Source organism: Diabrotica virgifera, chromosome 4, assembly GCF_917563875.1.
Source record: "Diabrotica virgifera virgifera chromosome 4, PGI_DIABVI_V3a".
In the NCBI taxonomy this organism is placed as follows: domain Eukaryota; kingdom Metazoa; phylum Arthropoda; class Insecta; order Coleoptera; family Chrysomelidae; genus Diabrotica; species Diabrotica virgifera.
In genome coordinates, this window is record NC_065446.1 from 243,383,929 (window position 1) to 243,397,802 (window position 13,874).

Here is a 13,874-nt window from a genome sequence, read left to right on the forward strand (position 1 = left end):
TACTGCTTTTGTTCAATTATAGTTCAGAACACAGCTATATCTCTGTTTTGTGCATATATAAGTATGTGTTTAAAACTACAAATATTTAAACTTTTTTTTTAAATTCTCGGAGGAGGCCATGGCCCCCATGGGCCCCTACCTGGATCCGCCCTTGGGTCGTGCAGTTATCGTCGCATTCAAATATATTGGTATACTCACTAATTATTAAATAAAATCACATTTTTCAACTAAAAATTTATATTACAATTGTAAACTATAACAAAAAGATATAATATCAGCTTTTGGGTCTCTTGAGTCTTTTAGTGAGGATGAATTACTGGGCCTGGAGCAAGTGGAAGTCCGGGATGAGTAGGTCCATTTGAGTTAGCACTGAAAATATAAAAATATATGTCAATTCTAAAAAATATTTTATTGATCCAGTACAAATTTGAGTAAATGTATACATACAGGGTGAGTCATGAGGAACTGTACATACTCCTACCTCGTGTAGAGGCTCCTATGGGGAATAACAAATGACCATTAAAAAGTGTCTGCTCCCATTGCTTAATAATATACAGGGCGAGTTTCGCATTTTGACAGAAATTTGTATTCGTCATAATTTTTGAACGGTCAGATCGATGTGTCTCTTATTTTGGTCAATCGTTACACTATTACCACCTAATCCACTGATTTATTCAAACTAAACAAAAATCAGGTCCGGCTTCAAAAAAATTAGTTCGTTTGGGTCTTAGAAAAAATTTCACCCTGTATAAGCTTTTTGAAAACTATAATATGAATTTTACAAATTAGACAAATAGGCAATTAAAATGACATATTCATTTTTTCCCCACACGATTACTTAATTTTTTATAAAAAAATCAATTTTGAGTATGAATTAAAAGTTTGGTAAAGTGAACCATAGATTAAAAAAAATAACTTTTATTACAAAAATTAATTTTTTTTGAACAAATATTTAAATGATGTTACCACCCAATCAACTGATTTATACAAACTAGAAAAAAATCAGGCCCGGATTTAAAAAATTAGTTCGTTTTGGTCTTAGAAAAAATTTCACCCTGTATACGCTTTTTTAAGACTCTAATATGAATTTTACAAATTGGACAAATAGGCAATTAAAATTGCATATTTATTTTTTCCCCACACGATTACTTAATTTTTTATAAAAAAATCAAATTTGACACTGAATAATTAAAAGTTTGGTAAAGTGAACCATAGATTTTAAAACATTAACTTTTATTACAAAAATTAATTTTTTTGAACGTAATATTTAACTTATGTTACCACCCAATCAACTGATTTATACAAACTAGAAAAAAATCAGGCCCGGATTAAAAAATTAGTTCGTTTTGGTCTTAGAAAAAATTTCACCCTGTATACTTTTTCTGAAAACTCTAATATGAATTTTACAAATTAGACAAATCGGCAATTAAAATGGCATATCTATGTTTTTCTCCACACGATTACTTAATTTTTTATTAAAAAATCAAATTTGCCAAAATCGGAACTTTAAACAAAACTGAAAAAAAAAAAAAAAATAAAATCACGGTTTAACTCGCTACAACTCTGTTCCATTTTAATATTTTTTTTCTGGAATTTTACAGCACATAAAATATCTCTTACCATTGTGAATATGAAAATTGTTGTAGACTTCCCGTCTTCTTCTCATAAAAATTATGAATTTTTAAAAATAAAAGGTGCAGATTTGTGAATTGCAAAGTTAAATCGCAAAAATTAAGTGAAAAAATTTAAGATGTATCTATTTGATCACGTCTACGTTAAACTATAGAGTCCAAAGAGAAGTGTTATGGGTTTTAGATCTAGACGTGGTATAGAAAAAAAAAATTGTGAAGCTTTTAATTTTGAGAATAACGTTGTTTAAATTTTTTTATTTTTATGGTAAAATACCGATTTTGACAAATTTAATTTTTTGATAAAAAATTAAGTAATCGTGTGGGGAAAAATAAGTACGCCATTTTAATTGCCTATTTGTCTAATTTGTAAAATTCATACTAGAGTTTTCAAAAAGCGTATACAGGGTGAAATTTTTTCTAAGACCAAAACGAACAAATTTTTTAAATCCGGGTGTGATCTTTTTCTGATTTAAATAAATCAGTTGATTGGATAGTAACATAAATTAAATATTTGTTAAAAAAAAATAATTTTTGTAATAAAAGTTAATTTTTTAAAATCTGGTTTCTAGTAAATATTGATCACTTTACCAAACTTTTAATTATTCATAGTCAAATTTGATTTTTTTATAAAAAATTAAGTAATCGTGTGGGGAAAAAATAAATATGCCATTTTAATTGCCTCTTTGTCTAATTTATAAAATTCATATTAGAGTTTTCAAAAAGCGTACACAGGGTGAAATTTTTGAAGTTATACTTCTTTACCGGCGATATGAGGGTGAATTTTTATATGTTAAAACCTATGATCCCGGCGCATGCGCATTATAACTTTGTTCTGATTGGATGTTCAAATGATATGTCAAAAATTATTCAATATGGCGGCTGTGGCACAGCTGTACGTAGTTTGATTATTTATGGTTGTTGCGTTTTGAAATTGGTGGGAAAAGAAACAAAGTTAGTTAATAGTTATACTGCCTTTTTAAATAGTTTTCATATACCTATATTTTTGGACTATTTTGGACAAGGAAAACTCATTCTAATTTGGTAAGTAGTTTTTATTATAATCATATTGTAATTATTCATTTGGATTAGGTTGGAATACATACATTTATTTTTAGGGATTTTAGAGAGAAATCCCAAATTAGGACCGATTTTTATTTTTAGATTATGATTTTTTGGCGTAGATTTATTTATCTAGTAGGTATGTAATGCTTTGATTTACATACTTAATTTGATTACCAACAAAAGTTCTACCAATCTTCATCTAATATATTGTTTTCTTACTGTTTTGTAATATTTTAATATTTTCTTCCACAAAATTTAAACTACATAATTGAATTATATTCAAAACAACTGTCAAACAGTAAAACGTTCAGTTACCTTATTTTTCCACATGACGAATAATGTGGAATTGGACGAGTGAGTCTAGGCTTCGATTACGAATCAAAGCGCCGCGAAGTTCACGGGTTCGATTCCCGATGCAAGTTTTTATTTTTTTTTATTTTTTTATGCATTTTATGATTGTAAGTATATTTGTTATATAATTTTTTTTCTTCAGAAAATGCCTATTTAAAATTTTTGCCAACAATTAATATCGTTCAGAAATAATTTTTTCTTTGTGGCATTTTTCAATGTGTTTGTGTGCGTTTTATTCTTTTATTTTTTTTAAATTTTTGGTATTGTCTTAAAAATCACATAATATGTAGTAGAAGTATAACTTCTTACGTGCGTACAAAGTACACACACACACATACTTTTTTTTTAAGACCAAAACGAACTAATTTTTTAAATCCGGGCCTGATTTTTTTCTAGTTTGTATAAATCAGTTGATTGGGTGGTAACATAAGTTAAATATTTGTTAAAAAAAATTAATTTTTGTAATAAATTTTTTTTATTTAAATTTATGGTTTATTTAGTCATAGTCAAATTTGATTTTTTTATAAAAAATTAAGTAATCGTGTGGGGAAAAAAATAAATATGTCATTTTAATTGCCTATTTGTCTAATTTGTAAAATTCATATTATAGTTTTCAAAAAGCGTATACAGCTTAAAGCGTATTGCTTTATTCGATTTAAAATTATTTTCTTGGTTCCACACTTAAAAAAATATTACCTTCCTCATGAGATTTTTTTATTCAGTTATTTATGTTAAGTCAGAAAATTTTTCAATTTTGGAAAATTTTCGGGAAGTGTGCGTTTCGTAAAAATAGATGTTTCTAAACTTTGGTGCCTCCGACAACTGGAGTAGCCCTAAAAATTTGTCGGACAATATTACCAGTTAATTGTAAATATTTTTATCAAACAATCCTACAAAAATAAGCTGGGGTGGTATATTTTTATGACTCTTTATGATGCGTGCTCTCCCCATATGGGGGGCACACTATGGAGTCATAAATGATGATTCTTTTGCAGGATTGTTTGACAAAAATACTTTTTGCTGGTAATATTGTCTGACAAATTTTTAAGAGTACTCCAGTTGTCCGACGCACCAAAATTTAAAAACTTCTATACATGTGTACGAAACTCCCCCTCTCGAATTTTCCGAAAGAGAAAAGCTCTTCGACTCAACATGAATAACTGAATAAAAAAATCTCATGAGGGAGGTAATAATTTTTAGGGGTTAATCCCTTCACTGCTACATTTTTTTGAAAACATGCCCAGGTGCTCACTTTCTACTGGCAATGAAAATTTGAATGTGCATGTGTCACACGGACTGTTTGAACACTTAGCCTGGCACGAAACCGTGCCATGCGCAGCGTGTGGGCTCAAAGTCTACTAATTTAACCTCTTCACCATGAATTACTTACTGAGCTCCCAGAATTTTGCGATGGTTTCTCCCTGTGTCAGCGCTGCTTAAGTCTCTGTAGACGCGTCCAGTTCGGCGGCCTGGATTTAAACCAGTAGCGTGGCGCTGATATCCATTGGGGACAATAAGTCCAGTTGCATGGGGTTGGCGATTTTGATTGGGGTTGAATCCAGTAGCATGTTGCGCAGATGCTGCTTCAAGGCATAGATATACGGCCAAAGTGGCCAACTAAAATAAAATAAAATATAATTGTGAAAGTACAATTGAAAGATTACTGAATTGTATCATGGCCCTTTCATAACCTTGTAAATTACAGCAAACATAATAAGTATATCTAACTATATACTACAAGCCGCCCTGCAAGGAAAAATATTTGGAAAGATGGGTCCAGGAAGAAGAAGAACATCCTGGTTGAAGAATCTCAGAACCTGGTTCAACACAAATGCAGCTTTTTCGTGCTGCTGCATATAAGATAAAGATTGCCATGATTATCGCCAACATTTGTCACGGATAGGCACATCAAGAAGAAGAATAATTAGTATAGTTAGGAGTATCCAAATACCTCCCGATATCGTAGAATTAGATAGTTTTACGGAAATGGTAACAGAAAGAAGATAAAGAACATCTAAAAGAATATTCACTGGTATACACTATCCCTCTAAAAAGATGATAAAGTAGATTGCACCGTTTCTGATCCAATATTAAAAATAAAGTAACAAAAAAGATAAACAAACATTGCTCAATATACTCAGCAGCAGAAATAACAGTTGTTTTTGAGGCATTACTATAAATAGCAAATAACTGATCTTAAGAAAATTTCATTATTGTCTCGAACAGCAAAAGAGCCCGAAAAAAATGAAAAGAACTGAATGAAATGAACCAAATTTGCTCAATATACTCAGCAGCAGCAGTGGCGTAGCTAGGGTGGGGCGGTCCGCCCCGGGTGTCACCCCTTCAGTAGTGACACCCGAGACACCCGATCACAAAAGAATAAATCATTAATTTGTGACTTTACTCACGTATCAACCTAAAGTTCGATATTATTTTGTGAACACACGAAACCACAGTATAAATAGGGACACTAGAACTGCTCTGAGAAAAATTGGAAGTAAAATCGTAAAAAGAAGTAAAGAAGTAAAGAAGTAAGAAGTAAAAAAGGCGCATGGCGACCGCGCAAGGTTCCCAGTCGCTAGACCGCTAGAGTACTACTCTCGCATTGCTACGTACAGGTTAACTTCCGGTAGTACTTCTTGAGATCAAAGTGCCTACATAGAAGAAATTTTACTGTTCCTCTTTATACTCTGACGAAACCGAGAGAAGTCGAGGTGAAAGAAGCATTTCTTGGATTTTTTTCCGTTAAAAGGAAAAAGCAGTTAATCTAAGTAACGAAATTCTCAAGAAGCTTGAAATTGATGGTGTAGAAATATTATGAAGTACCGTTCACAGGGATACGATAATGCAGCTGTTATGAGCGGGGTACATCGAGGAATACAAGCTACATATTATTAAAGCAAAAATCAAAAAGGCCATTGTCCTCGGATCTATATTGATCATTTAATTAATTTATGTGGCCAGCACTCTTTTGCACAAAACACATCTTGTGTAACATTTTCCAGAACTGAAGAAGCAATTTTTAAGTTATTTATGTGTTTCCATTAGCTGCTAGGGAGTGCTTATTAAACACAGCAAAACATCTGTTAAGCGACTTTCCACAACGCGTTGGAGTTCTCAGTCACTGCGCACTATACTGGCTGCAGTTAAAGTATTGGCAGAACATTTTTATAGTGTTGTTCCTTCAATTTACAAATTCTCTCATCAACAAGAAAATTTATACACCAGAGGTGCTGCACATAACCTTATGCCCGCTTTGTATAATTAAAGGCATCATATCTAATTTATACTATAAGCAGCGAGCAAAAGTACGTGTTAACGAAGAGTTGTCAGAGGGAAATTGAAATTAGACGTGGGGTGAGACAGGGTTGCGTATTGTCTCCAGTTCTCTTTAATGCCTACTCGGAAGAGATCCTAAAACAAGCTCTTGAGGGTGAAACAGCTGGAATAAAGGTGAACGGAGTTCCCATTAACAATATTAGATATGCGGATGACACTGTCGTCTTAGACGAAAATATTGAAGATCTTCAGAGACTGCTTAACAGAATAGCGACATATAGCCAAGAATACGGTTTAACAATGAACATCAAGAAGAAAAAATTTATGAGAATATCTAAAACTCAAATAAATAACGAGAATCTCCTCATAAACGGAACCAACGTCGAACAAGTAGACCAATATACATATCTTGGAACAATGATCAACTCCACAAATGATTACTTCCAGGAGATTAAAATTAGAATAGAAAAGGCTAGAGCGAATTTTACCAAAATGAGAAAAGTGCTCTGCACAAGAGATCTAAGAATAAGGTTGGCTAGGTGCTACGTTTTCTCGACTCTGTTTTACGGAATGGAAGCTTGGACCTTTAATGCGGCGTCAATGAAAAAACTGGAATCATTCGAGATATGGGTATATAGAAGAATTCTAAAAATATCATGGAGAGAACACGTCACAAACAAAGAGGTTCTGAGAAAGACGAATAAAGAAATGGAAGTCTTAAATACAATTAAAACCAGAAAATTGGAATATCTCGGACATACTACACGTGGAGAGGGATACAACTTGCTCCAACTCATTATGCAGAGAAATATTCAAGGAAAAAGAAGCATAGGGAGACGCAGAATATCGTGGCTGCGCAACCTGAGAGAATGGTACGGATGTACATCAAACGAACTTTTCAGAGCAGCCGTCTCTAAGGTCCGAATAGCTATGATAATTGCCGACCTCCGTCGCGGAGATGGCACTTGAAGAAGAAGAAGATTTAGGGCATGAAATTAGAATAGGAAAAGACCAAATTTGTGAGATGTAGCGTTGTATAGGCTTGGGGTGGGAGGCATTTGGCAAGATGTGACATATTCTAAAAGGAACCCTACCGATTTGCTTGAAGAAAAAGGTTTAAAACCAATACATGCTGCCGGTAATAACATATGGTTCCGAAACCATAACTTTGACTAAACATTCTGCAAATAAATTGAGAATAACCCTAAGAAAAATGGAAAGAGCAATGTTGGAAATAACAAGAAAATATATGGTACCAAATAGGATAGTAAGAGAGAGGACCAAAGTGACAGATGTCATAGAAAAAATTGCACAAACCAAATGGAGATGGGCTGGACATGTAGCACGTTTAAATGATAATAGGTGGACCAAAAGACTCAGTGAATGGAGTCCTAGAGAAAACAATAGACACCGAGGTAGACCACCAAAAACATGGATGGATGACTTGAGAAAACTAGTGGGAAATTGGATACAGAAGACACAATATAAAGAACAAACGAAGAATATGGAGGAGAGCTATATCCAACAGTGGACGCAAGAGGTCGAGGAATGATAATGATGATGATGATGATGATGTAAGAGCGGTTACATTTTTTTGTTTTCCTTTAAATGATACTACCAGGATGTACAAGGAGAAAAACACCTTCACAGTTCTAGTTTAATAATGTCTAATAGATAATAGGTACTTACCAACAATTTGCACATCATGATTAATGATTATAAAGAATGTTGCAGTTGTATTGATTAGTGTTAAACCAAATCTCTTATATATACTATATTTTTGTGCTATTCTCGGAATCTTTTTTGCCATAGCATTGTTTAATCTAGAGTTCTGAGGGGGATTCCAGTTATTATTGTTACACACACAAAAATAATTTCTTGAAATTATATAAAAATAATTATTCAATAGCGTATTGTAATACTACCGGTATTTGAAAAGGTAATTGTATCTTTAATTGTGTCTTTAATTATTTTCATCGGAGTTACGATGTAAAAAGTTCGAAGAAAAACGTTGTTACGCAGGATGGACAAAAAAACTATATAAATCTCTATGGGATTTATAATAATACAAAAAGAATTAAATGACTTTACATATATCTGCAGCTAAGAAATTGAAATATGTTGCAAAATAATAGATACATTCTCGACTTATTAAAAACGTGTTTCTTTTTAAATTAAAAAAATGTATTTATTTCTCAATGAACTATTCCTTTAGAATAGAATATCACTTTGCCCATAATGTATTTTGGACATTGTGTATTTGCATTTTAGAATAATACAGACAAAGAATAACACTTTGTCTGTGTATGTACGTATTTGTGCAGTGCCCGATTAAGAATCTTGAGACCCCTAGGCAACCAAAGCTATGAGGCCCCTTAAGAAAAAGTTACTTTTTTTATGGTTTGAGATTTTTGGTATTCTAATAATTTTTAAGTTATTTTGAAAAAAAGCATTTTTTTCAAAATTAAAAATTCTACTGTAACCAATTTGTTTAAAAAATAAGCACAACTGAACTTACAGATCTGATCATATAAACAGAGGCAGTTGCCACCGCTTTTCAAGGGGTGAAAATTATTTTATTAAAAATAACGTCATAAATGGACAGAGGGATAAATTTTTAGCAAAAAATATGTTATATCAAGTCATCAAAATAAATAAATGCTTTTTGAGTTATTAAATATCAAAGATTTTAATTTTTTGTGAAAAAAATACATGTTTTAAATTGCTTTTAAAGATATTATTACCAAAATTGAAGCTAATAAAAAATATGTTAAATTCCTTCATTAAAAACCTTTTAATAATAATATTAATTCAAAGTAAGTTATAGTTAATTGAAAGTCTATTTTTTTTGCTGCAAGTACTTAAATCTATTGTCCGTAAATAAGTACAAATGACCTGCGTCGTAAAAACTGTACAATCAATAATTTTCAAACGGATTATAGGTACATATTCAAGCTTAAATATCGGGAACACGATGTATTTTATAAAAAAATATACTTATTAAACACTTGTCAAAGTAATCAGGTATACCTATGAAATGAATGAGTTAATATATTTAATAATAACATCAAAATTAGGCAAGTTATGGTGAAAATAAGACGACACTTTCAAATTTTTTAGAAAAAAGTGAAAAATAAAACATCGTTATTTCCACAAAAATTAAAATTTATAGTAATTCCTATGACTTTTTTTACTTTAGCATTAGTAAGAACCTCAAATATTTTGACCGGTTTAGAATGAATATTTTTGAAAAAAAATATGATTTAAAATTTTTTTTTTCAATATAAGTACATAAATTTCATTTTCTTTTGATAATAACTCCAAAAATGCTAGTGATATATACATAGTGATAAAAAATTGTAATAAATATATATTTAATTTATTCTATAAAAAAAAAAAATAAAAAGTTTATAAGGAAAGATTGGTGATACTTTTGCATAATTATTTATTACTAATAAATGCATTTTTTATTTAATTTTATTAAACCAAGTTGAAAATATAGCTCATGCTCTTTCATTGTGGATTGGTTCGAACATCATTTTTTTTTCTGACATGTTATTGCAAAAAAAATGCTCTCTGGGATAAACAATTTGAATAAAATTTAAACAATTGAATAAATCGCTTTGAAATTTTTGTCACATGTTAAACACTAAAAAGAACCCTCATTTGACACTAATTTCAAAGCTGTACATTCATTTTTACAATAGTTATGCGAAATAATTTTTTTTGCAATTTTGACCTTTTTCGTAATTATATTAACCTTTGTAATAATCCATTAGTATATAAAACTTTGAGTATCAATTGAGTGTATCAAACTTTGTAATAATCCATTTTAAAGCTTTTTCCATACTCTCGAAGATGTTTGTACTAAAAACCCATAAGTCTCAGTGTTTTCAATTGATTTGAAAAAAAGGAAAAATGCCGTTTTTGATACTAAATTGTTCATAAATAAAAATTGCCGCCAGATCCTACGCAGGAAATAGTTACAAGTTGCTCTTATAGGCATTACTTGTCGAAAAAACGCTTCATTATCATTGTTCTTGAACTGTCATGGAAAAAAAGAATGTGTGTGTACTTTGTACGCACGTAAGAAGATATTCTTCTATTATATAATAGGTAATTTAAACGAAGTAAATATACTTAAAAGGTTATTTGTACTTATTGTATTTAAAAATCAAACTAACTTTCTTATCTACCACTTTCAAAAAAGAAGAATATCTTCAAAAATTATATAATAATATACTTACAATCATAAAATCTATAAAAAAAATAAAAAAATAATAACTTGCTTGGGGCTCGAACCCACTTCACGTCTACCGCGCCGTAGGAAAGCTGACGGCATTTCAAACTAGACCACATTCGCGTGTACGTCATGTGGGAATATACACAAACTAAACGTTTACACCATAAATTTATATGAATTTAATAAAATTATTAGAAAAATAGTTTCTGTCCTTGTGGGATCGGTACTCACCGGAGGGACCGCAGACGTTCGGAAACAATTGGCGTCTCTTTGCAAAGACAATGACGTCGACTTTGCAAAGTAACAAGACACTTACTCAATACACACACTACACATTACTCCCCTGACTTAGTGACAAGTTATACAATTACGTGGCTAAAGGTTCTAGTTCTAAACCAAAGCCAGAATCAGAGAAAAAAAAAATAAAATTATTAGTTTGATTTTTGTCGAAATAAAATACAACAAAATATAGAGTAAGAAAACAATATATGAGATGAAGATTTGTAGAAAGTTTGTTCGTAATCAGATTATGTAAATTAAAGCATTGCCTACTAATAGGTAACTACATTATTTTGTTTACAATTTCCAAATAAGTAGATAGGTATTGAAACTATTAGGTATTTCCAACTGAAACATTTAGAATTACGTACCTGCGGCTTTTCAAAACTATTTAAAAAGTCACTATAATTATAAATTTGATTTTATTTCTGTCCACACATCAAAAAAACTAATATTATACAATATTTTTGTTTACCGATAATCTCCATATTGAACAATTATTAACAGATCATTTCAAAATTTCAACACCCAATCAGAGCCCGTATAACCACTAATACCATACTGTCGGTGTGCGCATGCGCGGGGATCAATCAAATTTTACCCTCAATCGATTCGCCGCTAAAGAAGAATATCTTCAAAAACCTTAGGTATTACCCTGGACTATATACATTTTATTGAAAATAACTTACCTGGTTAAAATATTGTAGAGATCAAAACAAATGCTTAAATTCCAATATTATACTAAGCACAACAGATAAATACACAAGTCAAAAATTAAGGTGTCTGGCGATTACTTAAAAGTGCCCTGGCACTGCTTTAAAATGAAGAGTTATTAGAATAAAATATTAATAAATCTGATGTGCAAATTTATAAAATCAACTATTGCACCTAACTACACGATAACAATTATTCTCTTCCAAAGAACAAAACCAAACTAAGAAAAGATGACTTCGATATAAATATTAGATTGAAAGAACCATCGATGTTTAAATAAAACCACCCAACGCCAATAATATTAAGTTTTAGTTTATACAGTGCTAGTCAAAAGTCCGTACCCCCCTCGTTACTTTTGAACGGTCATACTTATAATACTTAGTGAAATTTGGCGGGAGGAAATAAACGGACGTAGGCTTCTTAACTAGTTATGACAGGTGACGTAATAGTGACAGATGACTTTACAGCGCCACTGTGACAGAAAATTTTAAATGGGACCTTATGGCAAGTGATACCTCGTTTGAAAGGTATTCAAAATACCTATTCAGTAATACTATTTTTTTTGGGTTTAAGTTGATTTTGATTTTGGTGAATAAATTAAATAAATATAATATTGAAGTTTCGCATTTAATTAATAAAAATTCAAATGTCCGCCTATGGTTTTTTTTGTCAAAAAGTTGACGTTTTTCAATTCTCTAGTAGGTAGTTTTTACGTCAACGTCAACCTTTTTCACAAGTAACCATAGGCGAAATTTTGAATTTTTGTTAATTAAATGCGAAACTACAATTTCATATTTTATTTCATTTATTCATCAAAATGAGCTTAAACTCAAACAAGATTAGTATGACTGAATAGGTATTTGTAATACCTTTCAAACGAGGTATCACTTGTCATAAGGCACCATTTAAAATTTTCTGTCACAGTGGCGCTGTAAAGTCATCTGTCACTATTACGTCACCTGTCATAACTAGTTAAGAAGCCGACGTCCGCTTATTTCTTCCCTCCAAATTTCACTATTATAAGTATAACCGCTCAAAAGTTACGAGGGGGGTACGGACTTTTGACTAGCACTGTATACAATAGCATTATAAAACTCCATAGAATGTACGTGACAAATGTCCAAATTCAAATAAATTTATTATGGTTGATATAACCTTACCCCATTGTAGGTACTTATATTGTTAAAATCTTGTATTTACTAGGTTACTGAAATGTTTTTCAACAGTTTAGGTATAAAAGTATTTTAGTAGGTATTACTCAAAACAGATACAGCTCGTAGAATCATATTGTTTAGATTATATTGTCAGTTGGGTAAAGGTAAAAATTTGGCAAATTTTTATATTTTAACACTTTTATAGTTTTCGTTTTGGGCCCTGCGAGGGCTGCGAGGCCCCCTTTGGGGTCGAGACCCCTAGGCAACTGCCTACTTTGCCTAATGGTTAATCCGGAACTGTATTTGCGTGTTACTTTTGTGTGCTACTTGACATTAAACGGTAAACTAAGAACAACAGAAAGTATAGGCTCCTACTGGATCAGAATCTTCTTCTCCTCTGTCTATTTTTTCAATGTGACTCGAACAGTCACGAACAGTTCGAAGACATCGAACTAGTCCAGACAAAAGAATTGTAAAGCAAACAAAAATAAACGATTACTGGCTGAACTCGCCGACTACCACTTCTAACAGATTCGAGGCACTAAATAGCGAGTCAAAAGATGATGAAATAAATGACAATGAAAGCACAAGTGAAAAAGAGAAAATAACCAAACCGCCTCCAATATTTATTAAGGGGGTTAAACACATACCCCCACTTATCGAATTACTAAACCAAATTGCTGAAAATAATTACGAATTAAAAGTTCTTAGCTCCGATCAAGTTAAACTTCAGCCAAAATCTGCTGACTACTATAGTACAATAACAAAAGCCCTATCGGAAAAAAAGACAGAGTTTCATACTTATCAAATAAAAAACGAGCGCAGTTTCAGGGTTGTTCTTAAGAACATGCATTACTCGATGGACAAAAATCTTATAAAAAAGGAAATAGAAGAGAAAGGCCACACTGTTAGAAACATTTGGAACATCAAACACCCTAAAACTAAAGATCAGCTATCACTATTTTTCGTCGACTTGGAACCTTCTGATAATAATAGAAATATATATGACATTGAGTTCCTATTAAACCATAAGATTAAAATTGAACCACCGTACCAGAAAAGAGAGATACCACAATGTTCTAGATGTCAACGATACGGACATACCAAATCATACTGCCACCTTAGACCACGATGTGTAAAGTGCACAGGGGATCATGCAAC

The 13,874-nt window shown here is 31.5% G+C and overlaps 1 protein-coding gene across 1 annotated transcript; it reads right to left on the reverse strand.

Annotated features, from left to right (window-relative positions):
• Positions 1–219: 219 nt before the first annotated feature.
• Positions 220–8,169, reverse strand: LOC114347424 (uncharacterized). Its single transcript, XM_028298131.2, has 3 exons — positions 8,013–8,169; positions 4,435–4,661; positions 220–369 (listed from the first exon to the last, which is right to left on the reverse strand). Exons 1-3 carry the CDS (start codon positions 8,028–8,030, stop codon positions 300–302), a joined length of 315 nt encoding a protein of 104 aa, XP_028153932.1. The 5' UTR covers positions 8,031–8,169; the 3' UTR covers positions 220–299.
• Between the last annotated feature and the right edge of the window lie 5,705 nt (positions 8,170–13,874).

Excerpts from the sequence above, each read along its gene's own strand:
- LOC114347424 (XM_028298131.2), bottom strand. Across the intron at positions 370-4,434 it reads CGCAAAATTCTGGGAGCTCA|TGCTAACTCAAATGGACCTA; the intron begins GTAAGTAATTCA and ends TTATATTTTCAG.